The following is a 24,949-nucleotide window of genomic DNA, read 5'->3' on the forward strand; positions in this document are numbered from 1 at the left end:
TGCCCAGGGAGTAGTTCAGGGCGGAGCGGCGCACGTGGCAGGCGTCGACGCTGCTGGGGTTGACGTTGAACTCCAGGCTCAGGCACGTCCGCAAGTTGGCGTTGCTGCAGGTGAACTGAGGAGAGAGGAGAGGAGAGTCAAAAAGGTCAACCTGGCACAAATCTGCTCACAAATGCGTCAGGGGAACATTATGCAAACGCATTCGGTGATATGAGACTTGATGCAACCTGTTTGATTGGCCCCTAGGTCCAAATCATCACAACACTGCCATAAAGAATGCCGCCATTCAACATCTGTTCTCTGTGGCACATACCGCACCCACAGAATTTAAATGAACCTGCTCTTGCTTTGAACTCAAGCACAAGATTACTGTCAATATGTTGATTACTGCGAGGATCCAACACAAACATACTGAACAGAATGGTTTATTTAGGGGTCCCCCAAGTTGGTGATTAGTCAGCAGTCTGTTTGCATACGCCAAAGAGCGCGAAGGAGGCGCCGTGACTCACCATGTTGACGAAGGCAGAGAGGAACACCAGGATGATGGTGAAGACGCCCACAAGAGTGCTGTTCAGCCTGGACTGGACGATGCGCTTGGAGAGTGTCTGCAGAGGCACTGGGAAACACTGAAGACAGATGGGGTGAAGGAGGGGGTGGGGGTGCAGATGACAGAAACATATATAAACCAACTAGATCAATGACAAACATACACAGATCCAAGGAGGCAGACAACACAAACATATACAACCCAGACAGACACACAAAACACACAAGCTGTCCACCTGTGCCTCTCATGATTCTGTGAGTGTAGGACATGTAGTACGATGTTTCAGATGTCAAACTAACTTTACATATCTTGACATACGTATCTGATTTTTCCAGAATAATCCAGTCCATGAAATATATATACTTGTGTATCTTACACACAAGACTTTTGTCTCTGGTCTACAAATGTCTAAATGTCTTTAATTGAATTGAGGATGTGCAAAATATGAATGTATTGTTGAGGTAATCTCAAACAAAAACAGTAAAGAGAAGATAACACGTACATTCGCACAAATCCAACAGAAAAAAAAAAAAACACACACCACCTCATTGCAAGAGCCTCGAGGGACACAATGATAATGTGAAGACTTCATCCATCAGCTACGTGGGCTGGGGGGCCACTGAAGATCCCACTTTGACAAATGCACTTTTCTGCCTAACACCTGGGTACAGTGAATGGTACCCTGTCATCTCAGACAAAGACGAGAAACTTCTCAGTCCTGTCTTTGTTCTGTGCGCCGTGAGTCATCCCGCCTCGTGGGGAGGGAAACAGCAGTGCCAGCAGTGAATGAAAGGCGATCGATGAAGCCCACACAGATCACCGGTTAGCGGTTTGTTTACGCTGTCAGAACGCGGAGCCAGATTACAATGGCCAGAATTCAGAAGCCATTCAGCTTCATTGTTCAACTTCATTGTTCTGTCTCTTCAGCAACGATCAGCCCTGAGCCCCGTTGAGTGTAGAAGCCACTCAGTAGTGACTGGCATTGCAGGGCAAAAATAAACGGTATTCTAATGTGCAAGTTGAACTCTACATGGTATGCGGGAGAGTTAATTACCATGTGCAATAATCAGATCAGCCAGCCCATAATTACTACGACAGGTAGCATGTCTTTGGTCAATAGCGGAAAAAATATGTTTGTGTTAATGAGTGGGTGCAGGCAGTGATGAGCAGCTGCAAAATGATTCCGGTCTGAGGTCCACTCACCCCGAAACAAGAGTATATGGCCGAGATGAACATGACCACCATCAGGAGAACCAGGCACGTTGCGTAAAACCCAATCATCACGTTTGAACTGGAACAGCAACAAAACAGAGTTAATGGTGGATAGCAATGGATTTGAAAACTGGTGAAAGAATAGTGTATCTGTGTGTATGTGTGAGTCATACTGTTTGATACAGTGAGAAGTGAAACTGACACCCATCTCTGTCAACACATATTCTTAGACAGACTTTTGACAGATGAATCAGTAAGACCACATTCTCCATATTGTATACTTACTGTGGCACAATGACAATCTGAATGAAGCAGATAAAGAAGAAGACCAGGGAGGCACAGGCCACATACGCCCCGAACCTGGAGTCCACCTGTTTAGAGTACTGAAAGAGAGGAGAGGAAAGGGTGAGAGTCACACAAGGAGTCTATGAAAGAGAGGAGAGGAAAGGGTGAGAGTCACACAAGGATTCTATGAACGAGAAAACTCAGAGAGTCTTTTGGAGAAAGAGACCGAAGGCCACTGTTTCTCCTCACCTGTCTGAGGTGCGAGGCCACTGTAATAGAGACACTCACATTCACCGGATGTAACCTTGACAATTACGACTCAAAAATGTTGCTGCTGATTCTGTCAGTCCATAGAGGGATGTGCCATGCAAACAGCAGTAAACCCAATTCAGTTAGTGCCACTGTGGGAATGATGCTCTACTCATGAATCAGAAAAATCACGCTTTTACGTGTGCTCATATTGTTTGAAAAGTGGCCTTCATTGTGTGTGTGTGTGTGTGTGTGTGTGTGTGTGTGTGTGTGTGTGTGTGTGTGTGTGTGTGTGTGTGTGTGTGTGTGTGTGTGTGTGTGTGTGTGCGCGTGTGTGTGTGTGTCTGTATGCGTCATTGCTGAACGGAGCATGATGACAAATTAAACTCTTCACCAAACACTAATCTCCGGCGTGATAAAAGCCTGCTCAGATTACAGATTACGCACATTAAGGCGTAAACACCAGCAGATGAAAAACGACCTGCTAAAAGGTTCCCAAAGTAAATGGAGCCACTCATATGTTCTAACGGACATCAAGCATCCGATTGGGGGCGCTTTGAGTGCGGGCTTAATGGAGAAGAACAAAAAGCTGTAATTAATTCTGCCTTCAATGACCAGGGACATTCCAAACAAAGACCTTTTGATCTAAATCCCCCCTCCCAAAAAAGGCCTCCAGCCAAAGAAAGGCACAGAGATCCCACAGAGAGAAAAGAGGAGACCTGACTCTACCTCTTTCATCTCCCTCCCTCTATTCTGCGATTCCACAGCACTCACCTCTGCACAATCCACCCCTCCTTCCCTGCCGGCTTTGACCTTCAGCTATGGACCAAACTAAATCTCTCCTCAGCTTCATCTCTCTCCTCTCTACACCTGCCACTTTTCTCCCCCTCAGCGCGCCATTGGGACCGCGATTGAGAAGAGTGCTCCTGGGTGCAGGGGTGATTACGAAAAAGGGGGTAGGAGGGGCTGGGTGATTGTACAGGGAAGCTGGGAGGCAGTGGGGTGTTGAGGGCAACAAGCACATCCAGATCACCATGGACTGCTTGACTGCAGCGTTTACTCCCATCCAACACAAAAAAGAAAGAGGATATCTGAGTGTCTGTCAGCAGAGTGGGCCAGTGGTCCCCTGCTTGCCTCGACTGAGTGTCAGTGAAGTGCATCGAAGAGCTGAGGCTACATATTCACCACATAGATTTTACACAGCTGATCTATCTCATACTATTGAACAACAAATATAGCTGTTCACTTCGACTGTTTAGGGTTTCGGACTGTTGTGTGCCATGATGCCTTTGGCATCGTGAGGTTCTTATACAGTATAAATGTTAAGTTTTAGATTTGTATCAGACCACACCCTGCATCACATGCAAATATGGGATGCAGCAAAGGGTCAGCCCTTTCTGATAATTTAACTCTTATTGCAATTACGCTCAATAACATGGTTGGTTGGTATTTGTAAAAATAAATGCTACCTTCTTCTCCAGGTCTGGCTCTCGGAAAGTGAGCAGGAATTTCTTGACGTGCTCGGAGCGCAGGCGGTCGATGCTGCGCGCGTCGATGGCTCGGCCCAGAAACTCGTCCACCTCGTCCTCAGGGTTCAGGTTCTCCTGTGTGTTTCTGAAAAGGAAATGTCTAGATAACACAAGACGACACGCTGGTTTCTCGCTCTTCCTCCCCACGCCATCTTAGCGGTCTCGGTCGGGCAAAACAAAAAAACAGAACGGTGGATTACCGAGCATCCTCATAATACCAGAACTACCAGCATCACTTAACATTCACGCCACCAAACCATCCCCAGATCAAGCCAAAGGGAACTAACCTGAAGCAATCCCAAACCAAACCAAAATAAACCACACTGAACCAAGCAAGTCGTCAAGCATGTCTAATTGGTCGCAGTTTGGTCAAATGAGATCACCTTCATGCTACCTTTATCATAAGAGAAATCATCAATGGCTAACTGCAGCATTAATCACCAATTCCCTTTCATGGCAATAACAGAGGAACCTGCATCAAGGGCAACTCCACAAAGCACAGTAAATCTATCTAGAGATGATGTAGAGAACTCGGCACGTACATGTAAATACAGTTGATAACAGCCTTCCATGAAAGGTCAAAACAGTAGTGCATGATGATATTGACCTTTGGGAGGAGCTCAGTAGCTTTAATATCACCACTATCCAGATCGGGCCACAAGTTGAAAGCCCTTGCATGCGTTTTGCTGCACACACCAATATAATCAGTGAGCTCTGTGACCGATCATTATAATCAAGGCCCTTGCAGTTGCCTCACAACACTCTCTTGCAGCCTTTCCTGGTGTGTTTCGTGTTTGGGCTGTTGATCATCCCTGTTGCCCTTTGACCCAGATGGCACCTGCCTCAAAAACGCAAAAACGCAAAAACGCTGCACAGTTTGCTGCGAGACAGGCACTGTACAAGTGGAATGGGTTTACAAAGGGATGGAAACCATGGTATGGACCAGGAACTCTGGTTCTGTGACGGTGATGTGTGACAAAGCGATGTGACTTCATCCTCGCCGATGGGAGATATTTTTAGGAGTGCCAACAAACATGCATGATGGCGGCTGAAGTGCCACCAGAGACTAACGTATTATAATAGGTCCTTGTTCCTGGAACCACCTTAACCCCCTAGTGTCATGCAACACCAATCCCACAGTCCTTTGCAACACCAAGTGAGCAAGAGCAGGAAGCTGAGGGAGAGACTACTGTTCTTTCATCACTATTCAGGAGAGATGCTGGGATGGCTTGTGAAAGCCTATATGTCTATGATGACTCCATCCTTGTTACTGCATACATACATAAAGCATCTAACCAGCATGGAACAAATATGGACTGAAAGAGGGACGAACAGCCATTCTCAGTCCAATTCAGGGAGATACAGATTCAGGGGGAAAGAGTAAGAGAGAGAGAGAGAGAGAGAGAGAGAGAGAGAGAGAGAGAGACTATGTTTTTATACTTACTTGTCCTTGGGATCTTCAAAGCCCTAGGGAGACAAGAAGAACACAAAGGAGAAACTACTTGATGAGGATAGGATGACAGTTGACAACTCAACTGTCCTCCAACATTTCTCAATAACACTTCAAAACAACACCGGAGTTAAATGTAGCAAACAGACACTTTGCTCTCAAGTAGAGTGGAGCCACAGTGCCCCCCTCTGGTACAACAGCAGTATGACAAGTTATTAACAGAACTGTTATTAATACATATAAATAGTACAGATTTCACTCTGATAAATGAGAGAGAATCAAGACAGGCAAGTACTTGTTCATAACAATACTATATTGAATCAGATTATCTTAGACAAGCACATTCACCATCAAATAGGTTACATTCTACCAAAATGTAAACACACAGAGACGTACTGAGACACTTCTGTCTTGAAACAGCTAACATAGTGATAAGACACAGTGGTCACACTGTAAACAGAAGGTGAGTCCCTCCAAGTAGCAACATGGCTGTGAGATAAAACCTCACTGATAAATGGCCTAGCTGCAGCCCAAGGCACAGATGGGCCGCACACCTCATAACTCATTTCTGCTTGGTTGAAGGCAGGATCATAGGGAAGAACGAGAGGGAGAAAGAAAGAGAAAGACAAGAGATAGAGAGTGAGAAAGAGCGAGAGAGACAGAGCGAGGTGGACAGAACATGCAGCTTCTTCAGTTCATTTCTTTATCCTTCCTTTCTCTCTTTGGGAAATAAAAGTGGCAAATGTAATGCTGCTGTTTTTGCCAAAATTAAAAGATCAACTCAGTCAAATTGTGCCTCCAAATTACAGCTGTTCTGGGTAACTTCTTGTCACAGTAAATCATCTCCCTCTGCAGTGCAGCACCTCCACTGTCACCCAGTGAAGGAACGAAGGGTAACTAGCTAGTAGCCGATTAGCCCCAACTGCTATTAGAGAGCTAAGGCCACACTGTTGAAGTCACAGACCAGTGAACACCACATGCCAGCCATTCAGTCCACTAAAGGATGAAAAAAATAAAAAAGTAGGGACAAAAATAAATAAATCAAAAATAAATAAATAAAAAACTTGAAACAGTCACATGGAGATGACACAGAGTGGCTGTTGTTTTTGTGGCAAAGGGAGTTTCCCTGGGGAAGCAGGTGATGTAGCCACATGAGCGAGCACTCACACACTCATCTACTGCTTCTGCTTATCCACAACTCCCACCCAGCCTCGCGCCACGAGGAAAGACTTTCGCGGACACACACACACACACACCCACCCACACACACACCCACACACACACTAACACTTACTCACTCACACACTCTTTTCCACTCAGGGCCTAATCACATGCAGGTCCCATCACGCTCTGGAAAGTGCTACACCTCTTAGCAGTTAAGACCCTGTCTAGTCACACCTGTGGGTGGTGTCAAGCCTCTTGGGGAAGACTGGAACTTTCCAGAAGAGGGTGACGATAAAAAAAAATTAAAAATAAATAAATAAAAAAACAACATAGTAGCTTTTCTGTTCTTTCCTCCACATTTGTCATGGGAGGAAGGAGAGGGGCTGATAAGCGAAGGGACCAGCACCTCAGTCGCTCCTCGTTATCTGATCACTGAGGAAGAGGAGGAGGAGGAGGAGGAGAGCAGGGCATTAAAGCGGGGAGGTAAGGAGGGTCCCAGCGGGGCCCAGACGGGGCCTAATTGTAGCGTCCCTTTTGCCTAATTAAAATCCCTGTGCACGCTTTCGGAGGCAATCAAACTTTTATTTAATCTGAGCATGCATCCCCTAGAGCCCTTGGCATTACCAGGGAGAGAGAGAGAGAGAGAGAGAGGTGAGAGTGAAAATAAAGAACAGAGTGAGAGAGGGGGAAGCATTATAAAAAGTGAGCCTAAGACTTTTAGGTGTAAATGCTGTTATGTTCTGGGTGTCTTCAGACTTGGTTAACACCTTCAAAGTGACTAGTGGAAAATCACCTCCACCTAACACAGTTCCACATCACCGCTGACACTATCACAGAAGGGTTGAAAAAGCTAGCATGTATAAAAAACAAACACGCCTACTGATGCACCTCAACAGATGCACACCTAGCTTTGGGCTACCGAAGCTAATTTTAATTCCAAATAGAATGGGTTTTATACACGTCATAAAGCTTTATGCTAAGGGCTTTTCAATTACATGCCTGGTGAATTTGACATGTGTACCTGTGTGTGTGTGTGTGTGTGTGTGTGTGTGTGTGTGTGTGTGTGTGTGTGTGTGTGTTGAAGTGTGGGTTTCATTTGTGCAGCTACTTGACGATCTGCTTGTGCTCACCATCCTCTTCATCTCCTTAGAGACCTGGTTGCTGCCCAGATGATTGTAGAAGGGCCGGTCGGTCCAGTGCGAGGCGTTGTGGCTGACCGAGTTGGTGCGCTGCCGGTTCATCTTGGCAATCATGGCCTTCTCTTCTTTCTGTGGCAGACAGACGGAGAGCACGCCATCGCCATAAGTGTGACAAATGTTTCAAACCCGGTAACATCACGGCACGAAAAAAAAACACAGATGGGCAGAGTATGGCATGCCAGTGGTATTTTGATCTCTAAAGCCTCCCAAAAATGGAATGGAATGACAGTGAAAGTGGTTAAGAGGATTCAAAAAGAAATCTCAGAGAAAATAAACAGACAGTATCAGAAGAGAGAGAAGAGTCACAGTTTATTCGTTGTGCCCATGGAAGGCCATGCACACTGCAATGAGGAGAAAAATAATTCCAGTGTATATACTGCAGCCCTGCGTTCAAAGGAGGCCAGGTTGCTTATAAATGGATGCCAGGACAGCATGAAATGGATTTCTGTCAGTTATTCTATAATAAGCCACAGAGCAGGTGCTGTTTGTGAGGCATACAGAGAGAGAGAGAGAGAGAGAGATGAGTTCATGAGTGAGATGTTCTCCCCAGAAAACACAGAATGAAGTTTTAAATTCTGGCTAGAGGGCACTGTTTAAGACCGAGCACTGACTAGGTGGGCAATGTTGGTGGCAAACTGGCATTTCTGTCCACAAGACTAAATACTTTCTACAGTTTGTTTTAGACTGTTTTGAGGGGAGAGATTTTGAGTGTGCATTTATGTGTGTGTCTCTTTCCGTCTGTGTTTTTCTTTTTGTTTCTTTTTATATATATTTTATATTTACAGAACAAATTTGAAACTTGAAACCAGTTCACGTTTTAATAAAAATCTACAAACACAGATAAAATGGAGCCTATAATGAACACCTAGGTTGACAAAAGAAAAACATCCTTAAATCAGTTTGAAATCATCTAGGCTGCAACTGCACAACATCATCGTCCTTGACACTATTTTGTTCATTTTTGACGCAATCAAAAACCGTCAAACTGTCCTGCTTGGCAATCATAGGTGTGGAACTAGAACTAAAGACGTACCTGAAGAAAGAAAGTAAAGTTTAACCTTTAAAACGCACACTTTTCAAGCATTCTAAGATGAGAATGACATCAGAAATACATTGTTTACTGATACTAGCAAGGTTGTTGTGAAACCATATTTCTTGCTTATTATACGGCTCTTCAGAATGTTCCAAACAGTACCGTTGATTTGAATCGATAGATAGATTACTCCCTCCTCGTAGAAATACGACAATTTCATCAGCTAATCTCTGATGTGTCTGACAATCAAAATTAGATTTACTATTCATTGCCACTACTGCGGACGTGAAGGCTTTGGAGGGCGGAGCTCAGGTGGAAGCTTCACAAAGAATGAAACGTGATTGGATAAAATCAATTTTCTCCCCATGCTCCAAGCAGTCGGATTTTGTGACTCGCATTAATCAATAAAATAAGATAATAATAATAGTAATAATAATAATAATAAAAATAATAATATATAGTTCCTTTATTCATGTATTTGCTGTTTACAGATATGCTTTATGTTTTGTATGAGCATTATTATCAGATATTTTGACCAGCAAGTTTTTAATTGATTTTAATTATAGATTTTACGAGGCAAAAGCCGGTAATTACCCGCTGACAGAAACCCTGGTGTGTGTGTGTGTGTGTATGTGAGAGAGAGAGAGAGAGAGAGAGAGAAAGAGATAAAGGGGAGGGTCACATGGTTATTTCACCCGTTTCTGGCTGCAGCCCACTATGAGGTAGGTTTCGATGTTATGCGTCTTCATGTACACGTTCCTCTCACCCCCATAGCCCGGCTCTACATCATAGTCACCATTCAGGTAGTTTAGTGTGGCTTTGGTGATATGGATCCGTCTGTGAGGAACACACACATGCGCACACACACACGCGCACACACAGGTACAGATATATCTATTTCACGATATGATTGACAGCAAGGAAGAAATTAACATTTGATCTGTATTGAATGAAGATGTGTAATATAGAATAAATAATGATAAATAAATATGCATAAACATAAATAGAATGGGAAATCTAACCTAAGTCATAGTTCCATGAATCCACATTTTAGGTGTCCCCAGTGAGACAGTGTATGATAAAGGGCGTTCAGTGTGTGTGAGCGGTTGTGTGTGAAGTTAAAAGTAGTACTCACCCAGCTTTGCCACCGGCCTCCATGTGATTGGCTAGCGTGACGTCGTTGGACCACACGTCAAACTGCCACTTGCGCAGGCCCAGCACCCCGCAGTGCACCCTCCCACTGTGGATCCCCACTCTCATATTCACATTCACGCCGGTCACCTCCCGCACCAACCTGTGCAAGACACACACACACACACACACACACACACACAAAATATTATTACATTACCTACTATTATTTACATCTACAGTTTTTATCATCTGTATCATTTATACATAAATATAGCCCCTCAAATACGATCAACGTTACTGAAGCTCTATACACAAAAAGACAAATGTGATCGTAGACCTGTTTACCAACAGATAAATGTGATCGTAGACCTGTTTACCAACAGTCAAATTCTGATAAACTGAGAGGAAACGACTGCGCTGCCAAAGCAACAGAAACAAAAAAAGCTCTTATTTCTCAGCTCAGGGGAGAGACACTGCACTCCAGCATCCCCAGTAAACCTGCACTCCACTGACCGAGGGCTTCATGGAGGCCAGCTTGTTTGTGTGGCCCTTAATGAAGTGGGCGAGCATTCCCAGACCATGCTGCAATCCCGCAGATTTCATTACGTCCCAGGCATGTCAGCTTGGGCTAATGCGAACTGCTCGTGAGATGTCAAATTTCCTGACTAGGACACCCAAACGCATACCGAGACATTTCCTCGACCTGTCAACAGTCTCCCGGACGAGATGTGAGGTAATGAGGACCATAAATGTGGTACCAATTTTCACTTCACTAACGCTCGAAACTTCGACCAGGGTACAGCTCTCAGCATCAATGCATGAAGGACGGCAGATATTTCAAAATCACTAAAGCAAATCACCAGCACACACTGTGCAGTACATTACTGCAGGAACAGACCAGCAGACCGCAATCAGCAATTCTTCCATCACCTTGAAGGGTACCAAGGGCACGACTTCAGAGAAATGATCAACATGAAATTAACCAGTCATTCCAAAGAATTCTAAGGGCAACAAGGAAACGGCAATGAGTAAAAAAGTCCCATTGTATTGTGTTACTACTGTACCCTCTTTAACACCTACTGGTTGCTGTTGTATCATAAAGATGTAACCAAAATGGTTGGAAGCAAAACATTTGTTAGACATCTAATGGTGCTGTGTGTTTTTGTGTGCGTGTGTGCGTGCGTGCGTGCGTGTGTGTGTGTTTGTGGCAGGGTTGTTTTAGCCAGCAGGCATTTGAACTGCGTGCTGTAATGCAAGGCTGCAGACAGTGCTGACTGCTGGTGTGGTGCGATAAGATTGGACCCGGGACAGTTCCTGTCCTTCCTTTCAAAGCCGAGGCGAGAGCAGAGAGCAGAGAGCGCTGCTACTGTGTGAGGGCTGCCGGCAGCTAATCACGAGCTCAGACAGGGAGGCCAGGAGCAGAACCCACTGAACTAAGCCCCTTTCAAAACAGACAAACAAACAAAGAAATAAACAAGAAACAACAAAACAGGAAAACAAATAAATAAGCAAATAAAAAAAGTTTCATGATATTGGCATACTATTTTTGAAGCCCTTAGCATGCAGTGCTTTCTAATAGTAAAATGCTCAACTAATTTGAGTAGTTGAGTAGTAATGGGTGTAGAAAAAAAGAGAAAGACCAATGATTAAATTATATTTAAAACAAAACAAAGACCAAAAAAAAAACATCGCACAAAAGACAAGTCAGGTTTAAGTTCAAAGAATGTAACCCCCCCCCCCACACACACACACAAATGCAAACAATATGCACATAATTACAATGCAAACAGAAAACCACAACCACACAACATCTTTACCTCATAAAACTGTGTGCTCTTGTGTTCACTACACGACATGAACCTTTATGCACCCAAAACACACATAACAAACACATAAACTCTCAAGCACAGTCTCCCTCTTACACACACACACAGGCACACATGCACACAAGCACAAGCACACACACACACGCACATGCACGCACACACACGCCCCCACGCACACCATCTTGTTGTTCACCACTGACAGGTGTCTGATTAGAAATGCTTTTGCCCACTCACACTCCACCTCAGGAATCGCAGCTCTTCGCAGGAGCTCACTGCCTCAATAACCGTGGACTGTGGGTGAGCAACACACACACACACACACACACACACACACACACACACACACACACACACACACACACACACACACACACACACACACACACACACGAGATCAACAACAGTCTCCTCATCCAAAAGCACCAATCAATCAGGCCTATTTGCGAGGGGCATTATCTGGCTTGACACACACCAATAAGAGCTGTGGAGGGAAGCCTGGGGCATGTGCTTCTGCCAACCATGTCGGGCGAGAGGCCATAGCCTATCAAGCCAAAATGTTCATGCAAATCATAAAGGCAAATCAGATTACGGTTTCTCTTAAGTGTACAATTCAAACCTCGAAGTACATACTGCCTGTCTACCCAGGAACTGACTAAGCCTTATCTGTGCTAAAAGACAAGACGTTTCCACACAGAAAACAGCGTGGACACGTGCTTGACTATAATATATGGCACACAATGTACAGCAATCAAACTAGCCCTAGATTTGAAATATTACCCTTATGGAATTCTGTTTCTTCATTAAAACAAAATATTCATTTGTTATACAACATGCTAATTTAGGTCAGGTCTGAAATAAGTCTCAGAAGTCCCATGTTGTGAATGGTACTTGTAGTTTGCCAGTGAATGGTTTAAGGTCAAAGGCCAAGTGTCTGAGAGGCTTTGAACTGGGATTCTTCCAACCCCTGCCATAAATGATAGTTTAACAGTCCTCTAATCAGAGACACAGGTGCAATGACATGGACAGATCAATTCATCATTCTGCGTGTGGAACAGCAGACAACCCCATAAACCGAGATCAGGAGCCGACAGGATCGAGTCAGAACTACACGTGGATTCAACCACAAGAGGAACACTGCTGAAGTGAAGTCAAGGTCCCAGTGTTTGACAAGCTTTCCGTTTGAGTAGTGTTCGTTGTATCACTCGTCATGTACGCATTTAACAATGAAACGTAAACGACTTACATTACTATTCCCTCAGAACAAACAGAAATTCCCTGGAAATAAATGAACAAACTATTTAACAAAAGTATTAACTGTCATTATTCAATTCATTAGCTGACACTTAAAATAAACCCCTTCTTTTGCATTAACAAAACATTAAGTAGCATCGACTGCTGTGGTCAATGTTTCTATGTTGATAACTGCATGAAGCTAAACTAAGCCAAAACAAGCACACGCAAAAAGTGTTACCTATTAACACAGCCCATGACAAGGTCATGACTGTTGTAATGGTGGTGAATACTCACGAGATGGCCTCGATCATGTCCACCCCCATCTCCACACAGCAGTGAGCGTGGTCAGCCCGTGGCTCTGGCAGCCCAGACACGCAGTAGTAGCAGTCGCCCAGGATCTTAATGCGCAGGCAGTGGTTCTCCTGAGGACAGAGGGAGAGGACATCAGTGTCAGTTCGTTTCAGGAAGATGGTCATGTCACAACACAAAGGTTACCAGGAAAAGAAAATATGAAATACTCTATGGAAAGTGAGTCAATATAATACTCAGTGATCTGTATTATACTATATATACACAAAGTGAGTCTGTATAATACTCAGTGATCTGTACTATACTATACACACTCAAAGTGAGTCTGTATAATACTCAGTGATCTGTATTATACTATGAAAAGGCAGCTTTGCAGTTTTGGGAGTATGTATCCAATATGGTTTAATACATTGCACAACCACATTACTGTGAAATGTAAACTGTGCCAGCAAATGAATAGTGTGTGTTCATTTCAGAATGTTTATGATCCGAGGAGCAGTGCTCCGCTCATTGTTAGGCTTGGGCTTTTGTGCCAGTGCTGTTGTTACAGCTTGTAATTGAGACTTTAATTATACTCACACTCATCCAAGCTATCGGTTTGTGCTAATGATTATTACACTCTGCCAAAATATGCAATCACAAGACTGGTTTCTTCTACCTTATATTCAGGCATTTATACTGTTATGTCATCAGTTCGTTATGGACGTTGATACTGAATGCGGTTGGCTGGCATGTCCGTTCCATTTGCATGATCTGTATGTATTGGAGCATGGAGCTAATCGAGAAGAACACGAAACACCTCCTCTGCAACCATGGCACCTCACACTTTAGGCAACGGACTCCTGCTGACAACACATTCTCCTTTGTGTGTCCTGTTTATGTCTGCAGCCTCCAACGATATTAAAACAAACACCTTTGCTACTTGTAGTGGACTTACTATGGACTTACCACAGTAACATTTACACAAACCAGCCGCATTACATCGTCTTACCACACCTCAGTCAGAACTGTTCAGGCACTCTGCTCCCTGGCCTGAACTCTGACCTCTACATGACATGCTTGGAATTCCTTCACCAGCTAACAGCAAAGAGCCTCTCTGATTTAGAGCAAGCAATGGTATCTGAATGTTACATAAGCACACTGAACATATCATTAGTAACTAATCCTGGCCAATCCAACTGTGTAACTTTTTTTAGGGGGTTAACATTCCCTGAGATATCATGTGTAAAGATTTTTCACATGACTTTTTATTAGTATTAAGTATGCTACGTAGCTCTTTGCGATATGATGTGGCTGGTTATAGCAAAGCTTGGAGGCCACAGATCCCTCATTAGAACAGACAATACCAGAAAGCACAAACCAACGACCTCACCATCACACATCCATCATCCCACTGCCAGACTTTCCCTTTTAAGGCTGAGGAATCTCTGATTTGTGGCACTGAAAACATATAAAGTGTAATTACTCCCCAATGGATATAGAAAGGCCAGTGCCTTCTCAAACAGAGGTATTAAAAGTACTAAAAATGGTCCTCAGTATAATACACGACTAGACTGGTCTCTCACACTGCACTCTCCAAATTAGGTAACTGTTCGGTTTTTTTCTTCTAGGCATTGTGGCATTTTGATAAATTGTGGTGATTCACAGCCAAGCTCAAAAAGTAGTAGTAGTAGTAGTAGTAGTAGTATTTAATGGAAATATTACTAAAACCATCTCTGAATAGCATACAAATCCAAAACATCAGAATATCTGTAATTTGCTGTGATGGGGATCTGCCTTGGGGGGCTAGTGATGTTTTCTGTGGCTGTCCTCACACATGCACTTTGCCTGGGCCCAGCTGTATCTCAGGTAAAACATGAGACCAACAGGTGGAGTGTCGTTTAAACTCTACTGGATAAAACAGTGCAGTTCGTAATTGACGACAACAATAATTATTAGTCATTGTATAATGATGGTGGTCAGACGAGCACACTTTAGGAACATGGTGCTCTATAAACACTGGCAGGAGCAAATACATATTTCTAATTGGTCATTTATTCCTGGAATTGGTTTAGGTTGTTTGGAGCTTTTCACAGAACATTTCATTTACACTTAACTGATGAGCATTCAAGAGCTCATTGGGTTTTAGTGACTGCATATTATACGCAAGCAAATGCAAATACATAAACAAATAAAAAAATACCAGCCAGAGAACAAATATGTCCTCAAAGATAGTAACTGATAATACAACACATGCATACAAAACTGCTGTAGATGTATTGATACACTTTCAAAAGAAGAACAGTCAACTAAGCTACACTAATACGGCAAAAACCAAGCCCAATTTGGTAAGATACAGAGGAGCCTTGTGCCTTCTTTACACTCCGTTGGTTATCTGCTATGACAGCATGGCATTCTTGCTTCCTGACAAACAGCATCTTGCTGACAGCAAAGGGTACTCAAGGTCATCGTTTAAGAGGATAACACTGGACAAAAAAACAACAACACTGATTGCTGGAGGAAGAAGAAAAATCTCAGTGCTGTTGGTCACCTACCAGTCAATAACTGATTTAGACTCATGAATGGACAATGCGGTTGCCAGAGGGCCGGAGAGGTTGCCTTCCACATTCCCACCAGTAACATCCACTTCTGAACAACCAACATTCCATACAATCACAGAACAATGCTCCGTTTAAGGCCATTATTCTGCCTTTAGACAATGCCATTTATTTCCCCAGTTAAGTGCATACAAATGTCATAAACAGACAAACAGAAAGCTTTAGAATAGCACACAGAATCAGAAGTCTATTAGCAATCCCGACTGTACTGTACTGCGAGGGAGACGCTTATGATTTGTAAGCGGGTGTGTGATTGCTATTAGCTCAGGTTTGCAGTAATGAGGTCCGTAGGTCAGAGTGCTGATGGAACACAGAACCGTGCCTGTAAATGGAGCCTGGCGAACAAGGCCAGGTGGGAACCATTTAATGGGAACCATTTGGGAAACAGAACTGTGTTAGTGGGGGGTGTATCTGTGAGTGGGAGTAAAGGGAAAGCTTGCTGAGGGATAAGTGGTTGACTTTTTTTCGGGAGGGTAAAATGTGGCGTGGGATATGTAGCGCCACAAATGAAGCGCCCTTTTGTTTTTGTTGCCCCTGATCCAGTGTCTTACCTCATCTGAGAAAGATTTGAGGAATTTACCCAAGAAGAGGCAACAGCCTTATGATGAGGAGGATCTCATGCTACCAGTGTGTGTGTGTGTGTGTGTGTGTGTGTGTGTGTGTGTGTGTGTGTGTGTGTGTGTGGGTGTTTGGGTGTTTGGGTGTTTGGGTGTTTGGGTGTTTGGGTGTTTGGGTGTTTGGGTGTTTGGGTGTTTGGGTGTTTGTTTCTAGGAGGATGGCTCCCTCAGGCAGGACACAGGTCTGTACCAGGCTCTGTCTCATGATAGCCACCTGAATGTCAACTCCAGCACATGGATCTGTTTAAGCCCCAGCACTCACAATGGGCCCTATTGTTGTTGTTGCACCACTGAGGCGATATGCTCCAGTGAGTGTGTGTGTATGTGTGTGTGTGTGTGTGTATGTGTGTGTGTGTGTGTGTGTGTGTGTGTGTGTGTGTGTCTGTTTTGGAGAGACACACATAGAAAGCACAGCAGAGTGTGTGAAATAGAGAGAGAGATACAGTATATAGAGATATCAATGGTTTGGGTCACTGCATGGCACTACATATAGAAGAACATTTACCCATCACAGTTTCTGAGTCAAAACAGACATGTGTGTGTGTGTGTGTGTGTGTGTGTGTGTGTGTGTGTGTGTGTGTGTGAGAACATCTGGGCATCATTTCTGGTATTTGAAAATTCAACTGAAGCCTCTGTAAATTCAGTAACAAATAATATCGTATATGTACACATGTAACACAAGTCTCTGTGTGTGTTTCTATGAGTGTATGTGAACTGGTGGGGGCTGGTTTTGTCTCTGACAAACTCACGTACACACATACATACACATATATGTCTCTCTCTCTCTCTCTCTCTCTCTCTCTCTCTCTCTCTCTCTCTCTCTCTCTCTCTCTCTCTCTCTCTCTCTCTCTCTCTCTCTCTCTCTCTCTCTCTCTCTCTCTCTCTCTCTCTCTCTCTCTCTCTCTCTCTCTTCCTCTTCCTCTTCCTCTTCCTCTTCCTCTTCCTCTCCCTCTCCCTCTCCCTCTCCCTCTCCCTCTCCTTCCCCTTCCCCTTCCCTCTACGCACTCTGGAGATAATGAGAAGATTACAGGGCTGCTGGAGTGTTAGGGTTATTGTGATTGCACAAACAAAAAAACTCTCAGCTATTTCAATTAGCAGCAAACTAACACAAACCACCAGCATACGCGGGATGCCAGGCCAGCCTCCCGGGAGGTCAGCCCAGGCCATGAAAAAACCTGTTTCAGCCAGGGAAAAACAGGACCCGCCAGCCAGCGAAAAAAAAGCAAAAAAAAGCATAGAGCATAGAAGACAGTGTCATGTTATTAAGTCGTAATTGAAGTCTATTTCCCAACTCGCTCATGTTTGCCACAACATCTCGTCGTGGATGTGTTCTGTTGCCATGGGGACATGCCGGGGCGTTGTGGGTTGGTACTCACCGCCGCCAGCTTGTCGAAGCGGGCGAAGAGTTCGTTGAGCGTCATCACCAGCTCCTGCGCCGTGCACTGGGAGGCCAGGCTGGTGAAGCCCTCGATGTCAGCGAACAGGATGCTGTGACCAACACAACGGGGACAGAAAGAAAGCAGGACGTTAAAATGCACAGAAATGCACAACATGAGGGGTGATTGTCGCTCACTGTTTAAGCCAAATTTCACACACACACACACACACACACACACACACACACACACAGATGTGGGACATGCCTCTCTAATGTGGTACCTGTGACTCAGCCATTGTTACCGTGCCAATACCCCCCCGCCTCTCTCTCTTTATGCTAATGCATGTGATTAATATTCTGATTTCAGAAAAGGGACCGATACATAGTTTGATCCACAATGGACAAAAGGTGTGCATGATGGGGAAAGAGTGAACAAAGGAAAGAGAGAAATCGGCAAGAACAGGAACAAGAGGGTGAGTGAGAAACGGAAAAAAACATAAAAGAGAGAGAGAGAGCGATAAAAGGGGGGGGGGGGGAGTTAGGGAGAGAGAGGGAAGAGAGAACAAGGAAATTAAATAAAAACGGCCACACAATGCTGCAGATGATCTCATGGGGCGTAATGACTTTCTGTTCTTTTGAGGACTGAATCATCTGTGTTTTTCAACAGGGCCAGGGCACATTATTCACCCCCGGCTTTTGATTTGCAGTGCTGGGGGCCAGGGCCACTGCCGCCGCTCAGGTGAATCCACTACACTCTCCCAGAGGTGGGTGTCAGAGGCTGGGCCAGGTCAACAGGTTGATAAAGCCCTCCCTCTGGTGTGCACGGTGACGAGGCGCTAATGGAGCAGCGCCGTGGCGTCTATGGGGGACCTCCCCCTCGAGCCCGCTTTTATCCTCTAATGCACTTAATTCATTAATGCGGAGGTAAAGCTTGGATTCACACCTGCCGTCAAAACTCTTCAACTGCATGGTGGACGTACTCAGTTCTTTGAGAGACAAGAGATGGCGAAGAAGAGACTAAACTTGAGGCGACTAGCGCTGAATTGCCTGGTTGACTTCCTTGACGTGTTTATGTTTACCTTAGTGTGAATAATTTTTTTAAAACAGCTTGCTGTCAGTGTGTGGTGAAGTCAATATTCATCATAAGTGCTTTTACTTCCTGTTCTTCTCCTGTCTCAAGGTCCATACTTCCTGTTTGTGTGTCACTTGTGCTCAGTGGCCCACCTCTGATTACATTTGTGCCTAATTGCTCAACTGTATAATGGAATCATTACACACAAACACACAAGGACATTCATTTTTGCCATGGGGTTAGGAACAAGGCTTGTCTGATTCTGTATGCTGTTTATAAATACCCTGCATTAAAAATACTATATATATACAGTATATGACGGGGTATTAGTGTTTCTGCTCTGTGCACACTCAAACACATTCAGCCCACTGTGAGGATATTAAGTAGAATGCAACATTAGATGTTGTTAGGAATAAGAATAAGATGTTAAGATGATGACAGCGAGATTGCACCCGTTTATCTAAGATATTGCATGTGTGCCTTTTTTTAAATGGATTTATTATATGTGTGCCTAGTGCAAGGCAATAACCATTCCTCTGGGTACAGACTGAATGAAAACCAAGGAGTGACCCTGCTAGACTGGTAGTGTTAATGGCTGCTGCTAAGTACTTCAGTTTTACATTAATTCAGCTATGAAAGCTATCTCTCAAAAGCCCATCTGAATCATCTGAACAGTGTAATTGTAAGCAAATAGTGTAATTAAGACTGGGTTTGCCTGAAAAAATACTGATCTGTATCAGAACGTTAGAACACAAAATTTAAACAGAAAGTTTAAAATAATAACTTGTTATTATTATTGCATCAGAGGGTGGCCAAACAGGGACACGTTGAACGATCTGCCTGACCGACCACTGGTAGATTAGCATTGTTTTGTTTTTCGTGTTTGTTTGGCCGTTTGGGGCCACCGTTCTTTCTATTTATAACCACAAATACATAATCCCCGTGCCTTCCACTACCGCCGGATTATGAGAGCATGAAAACATTCCCTCGGCACCACGGCGCTGATCCATTCAAGGCCCATTTCCGACTGGGACCGCAGCAGAGCCCAAACTTAAACCCAGATGCTCAGACTGAAATCATCAGATGGTCACTTCAACCATTCCAAACTTCCGGAGTGATGCCTGCCCCTCCTCTCAGGCAAACTCTCTCCCATGACAAACAGGCAGTGATAGGTTAGCCAGAGACTCAGTAAGACTGTTGATAGCCTCCATCTTCATTGATGAACACTGGTTTGGTTTTAAAATATGGTATTGCAACTTTTTGTTTGTTGATTCTATTGTTATTCATTTATTCTGTGCAAGAAACAGAATGCAGCAAAGCAACAGAAACCCAACACGGGAGACACGTTGATGAAAAAGGCTTCGTTCAACGCAGTGCTCTTCCACAAGTGTCAAAGTATCTTGCATTTGGTGAGTGAAATACATCTCTTATCATTTGCCTGTTGCGTAGAAAGGTTGCACGGCGCTGGAAGGGCTGCGAGAGCGAGAGACCCGACTCTCCGTTCCTGAACATGACCCACTCCCTCTCAAGGTCCAGCCATTAGCAGCCTTTTGCTTGCTGAGTCACCCACTAGCCATCCCGCCGAGAAACACTTTATTGTCAGTGCAGTAATTTATGGCTCAGTGGTGACAGAGCACCGAAGACAAGGCCACGGTTTCTTCTTTTCCACGCCTCCACAAAAACCCAGAGGAAGGAGGAATGAAACAAAAAGATTCACCATTTATTTTTTTCCAAAATACCCTAATTTTCTCTTTTGCTCCGCTTTTTCTCTGAGAAATAATTTGATTGTGCGAATCATGATGGTGGCTGGTTTAAGCAACATCTGAAAAATACTCTGAATAGTCATTTTTAACAAGAGAGGTGCATCAGTGTGGGTCATATGGTGGTTTGCTTTGGAGGAGGTCAAGAGAGATCAGCAGATGCATTTTTCACTGCAGAAAATGACGACAGCCTTGAACAAAAAAAGAGAAAAAGAAAGAAAGAGAGAGAAAGAGAAAGAAAGAGAATTAGAGAGAGAGAAAGAAAGATAGAGAGAGAAAGAGAAAGAGTGAGAGAGAAAGAAAGAAAAAGAGAAAGAGAGAGAGTGAGCCCTAGGGTAGGAATGCAAGCATCGAGTCACACTTCCTGCTTACATAACACGACACCCCCCCACCCCTCAAAAATCAGTCATGGGTCGCTGGTGCTCATATCAAAGGGGGTCGGCTGAACTGGGCTAGCGTGGCTGTACCGTGTCCCCTTAGCTTGACCCCGTCATTCTGCTGGTGCTGGCCGACCTACTCTTTCATCTCCGTCCGTGATTAACCTCACAGTGTTGTTTTTTACAACCCCCCCCCCCACACACACACACACACACCTGACATACCCACACACACACACACACACACACACACACACACACACACACACACACACACACACCTGACATACACACACACACACACACACACACACACACACACAAACCAATCCTCCTGGCTCTCTGCTTTTGACTCAGCTGGCCCTGTCCTCGACTCATATCTCTACTCACATTCTGTCGCTCATACCTGCCTCACATGAAGCTTCCTGTTTGTCACCCGCAGTTTGATGTGCGAGGGTGTGAGTGAGGTGTCAATGTTGTTGGCGGTGCACATCACCCAGTCTGCACCTGCCACTCACTTAGATCATTAATTCCTCGCCTTCGCATTTGTGCATCTAACAAATGCCTCGTCCAAAAATGCATGCAGTTGGACATGCTTATGCCAAGTCTCTGGATACTAAAGATTTAAGACAAATATATCAAAGCACAGACTGACAATGAGCAACAGGGAGGTTAAGGGAACTCTTCACAGAGACACAGTCACACAGCCATGGTGTTAAAGGACACTCTCTTCCTTCACAGAGACATCACACAGCCATGGTGTTAAAGGACACTCTCTTCCTTCAAAATCAATTCCTCCTCATTTGGGTGAGGATAAAAGAATCAGGCTTCGGTCTCCTGACCGACCGCCGGTGGTGTCAAGCCATGGGCTCCGAGACAAGCTACCACACAAACATCATGCGCTCCCATCCTGTCCTTTGTTTTCCCCGTGAAAATCCCTTTCAGTACCCTCTGTCTCTCTCTCTCCCTCCCTCCTTCCCCTTTTAACTCGATCCTCTCCTCCATACACTCTGTTCTTCCACTGTCCCTTGGTTTCTCTCTTTTCCTTTTTTCCTCTTTCTCGCTCTCTCTCACACACATACACACACCATTGCTCTCGCTCTTTCACGTGCTTTTTTTCTCTCCCTCCCTTTCTTTCTCTTTAACATATGCACTCTCCACCTCTCTCTTTAACACTCTTTTCTCTCTGTTCCTCGCCTTTCCTCTCTCCGCCCCTTCCTCTCTCCCCCCCTCACTTCCTCCTCTGCTCAGCAGGCCTTGCCAGGAGGCCCCCTCTCCCCACTGCTGTCTGCCTGTCTGCTGCTCCTCGCAGCCCCAATTACGGCGCAGCACTCACATGCTGCATTAGCCGGGGAAATCAGCGGTGCTCGCATACACTCAGCGCCAGAGGCCCCGGATTGGATCGGACCGGATCGCCCACCCCCCCTCCCCCTCTCTCGTCCTGGCCCAGCGGGCAGCGAAAACACCCCTACCGGGCCACAATCAGGCACTCAGCATCCGTTACAGGCCGCTGTTGTAGCCGCGACCTGTTTGCTCAAGGCCATGGATGAATACGGACACAGAGATGCACAGCATGCGTGCTGCTGAGGAGCAGGATTATCTAGCACAGCCGGCTCGTGCTTGTGCCTCACTTATGAGCTTAGTCACTTTTTCTAACCTCATGTTTGACTGTTGATGACAATAGGGAACAGCTATAGAACTTGCACTCTTGCACATGGGTGGCTCTGGTGGCGTTCGTGGCTACGGTGATTGTTTGTTTATTTGTTTGTTTGTTTGTTTGTTTGTTTGTTCACTCCCTCTAGCTGCTTTTTCATTGATGCCAGTTAGCTGTCAACAGCATTCTCCTTCTCATCCATGTCAATGTGTCAATGGTATGTCCCTGAGGTAAGCTAAAAACAGGAGGGGAGTACTGAAGGGGCTGTGTCCATTTCAGTGATATTATTGGCATGTTTAGGTAATGCCGAAGTTCTGATGTGGAGATCACTGCTAGAAAAACAATGAGAATCTTCGTTACATTTGTATCTCAGGTCAACTGGCTCTTACAAAACTTATAACCCAGGGAGAGGAAAGATGTTTTCAAGTGCTTAAACACTTTGACAAAGACAAAGTTTTCAAAAATAGCCTCACAAAAACACCTTCTGGGAAAAGCTTATCGGCTACACTGTTGTGAAGGCAGTCTAGAGCAGCCTAACCAAATGTGTGGCCAAAAGCCCCGGAAAATGGCCAGAGGAGTTGGAGCTGGAGAGCCATGAAAGCGGTTGTCTGACATGTTTAGATCAGACTGAACACTCAGCAGAGGAAACACTCTCGGGGTGAAACCTCATCTCCTCGTGCCTTAATCTGCCCTGCTTTAAAGGGCCAAAACACAGAGGCAGATCTGCCATTTCCTTGCCTTTTAAATCTCCACTCGAAACTTCCGCCTGTCAAACAGTTTCTCCCCCTGCGCAAATCTAATGGCGTTCGGCCGGATTTTCACCTTCTATGCTTTCGGGGAAAAGTCTCAATCCATCACTTCCTGCAAAGGGTCGCTGTAAGAGGAGGACGAAGAAGAAGAGGGGGGGGGGGGAAAGGCCTTCACACTTTAACCTTTACAAAACAGTTCCGTCCTCGTGGCTGCCTGATCGGATCTCTAAACATTGTACTGCAAACAACTGGACTGACACACACGAAGGACAAAGAGGGTGTTTGTTATTGCTAACGGGGAGGGCGCACCCCAAAGCCTGGCTATACTGCTAAGAGGGGTGGAGAGGGGGGAGAAGAGAGGGAAAGTGTGGAGGGTGGAAGGGAGGGAGAGAAAGAAAAACAGAAAGAAAGAACAGAGAGCAAGAGAGAGGAAAATAAAGAGTAACAGAGGAAGAGAGAGAAAGAAAAGGAAAGAGTAACAGAAAGAGAGTGAGTGAAAGCGAGAGAGAGAGAGAGAGAGAGAGAGAGAGAGAGAGAGATCACAATGGTGGTTGTTGTGCGAGGCTGCATCTGTGTGTGAGTGCTGGCAGAGGGAGCGGAGATGAGGCGAAAGCCCGTCCAGCACATGATCACAGCTAAACGTGTGTGCAAACAGTGAGGCGCGCTCTGCTTCACACACGCTCAGTCGCATCAGATCAGGCCAGCGCTGGCTAAAGAGCCGCCCTAATGTGTGGCTCTGGGTGCAAGTGAGGGGGGAGGGGGGAAGTGAGAGGGAAAAGGAATCGGGAACTAGTCAACAAGCAGCTCGGTGACCTATTTTCATATAGAACCAGAAAACCACATCAATTTGACCTATAGTACTTGTTCACATGTATTAGAAGAAAACAGAATGGGAACTTAAACTGAATCTCATCTTAATGTTCATTTGAAAACGATTAGGAGTCAACCACAGGAACTACCGCAGCTACTGTATGAGTTCATCCTCTCCCCTCATCGTGCAATAGACAGAAAATAACCTTCCCTAAAGAAGTTCTGCTACAGCAGTAATCTGACTCATGTCTATGGTCTACAGAGCTTTACTCACTGACTGAAAGAAGCCGGTGCTAAAATGGTGAGATTTTCAGTTTTTTTTCAATCGTCTTAATTTATTGCGCTTTGTGTGCACCTGGGAGTAGTTCATAAGAGTTCCTTCATGGATCCTTGCTCTGGATTAGTGATAAAACTGTGCCACATAAGTCAGTTTCCCTCGAGTGGCTCTGTAGTATACTACTTTCCAAATATCAAGATTTGTAGGATGTTGGAAGTCTTTCTGCTTGTGTGTGTCTGTGTGTGTGTGTGTGTCTGTGTGTGTGTGTGTGTGTGTGTACGTCTGTGTGTCTATGTGTGTGTGTGTGTACGTCTGTGTGTCTGTGTGTGTGTGTGTGTGTACGTCTGTGTGTCTGTGTGTGTGTGTGTGTGTACACATGTCTGTACGTCTGTGTGTGTGTGTGTGTGTACACATGTCTGTACGTCTGTGTGTCTGTGTGTGTGTGTACACATGTCTGTACGTCTGTGTGTCTGTGTGTGTGTGTACAC

The 24,949-nt window shown here is 44.8% G+C and overlaps 1 protein-coding gene across 1 annotated transcript in view; it reads right to left on the bottom strand.

Annotated features, from left to right (window-relative positions):
- Nucleotides 1–24,949, bottom strand: part of adcy5 (adenylate cyclase 5) — an 83,885-nt gene that overhangs the window by 7,193 nt on the left and 51,743 nt on the right. Inside the window, exons 5-15 of the mRNA XM_042709343.1 lie at nt 17,761–17,872; nt 13,156–13,283; nt 9,804–9,962; nt 9,364–9,505; nt 7,567–7,704; nt 5,267–5,289; nt 3,763–3,907; nt 2,045–2,142; nt 1,751–1,838; nt 510–626; nt 1–115 (exon numbers count right to left, since the gene is read on the bottom strand). The exon at nt 1–115 is cut by the window's left edge and continues 50 nt beyond it. Of these exons, the coding sequence (XP_042565277.1) occupies nt 1–115; nt 510–626; nt 1,751–1,838; nt 2,045–2,142; nt 3,763–3,907; nt 5,267–5,289; nt 7,567–7,704; nt 9,364–9,505; nt 9,804–9,962; nt 13,156–13,283; nt 17,761–17,872 (1,265 nt within the window). The remainder of the gene's footprint in view (nt 116–509; nt 627–1,750; nt 1,839–2,044; nt 2,143–3,762; nt 3,908–5,266; nt 5,290–7,566; nt 7,705–9,363; nt 9,506–9,803; nt 9,963–13,155; nt 13,284–17,760; nt 17,873–24,949) is intronic.

The sequence above is a fragment of the Clupea harengus genome, chromosome 2, assembly GCF_900700415.2.
Source record: "Clupea harengus chromosome 2, Ch_v2.0.2, whole genome shotgun sequence".
Lineage (NCBI taxonomy): Eukaryota > Metazoa > Chordata > Actinopteri > Clupeiformes > Clupeidae > Clupea > Clupea harengus.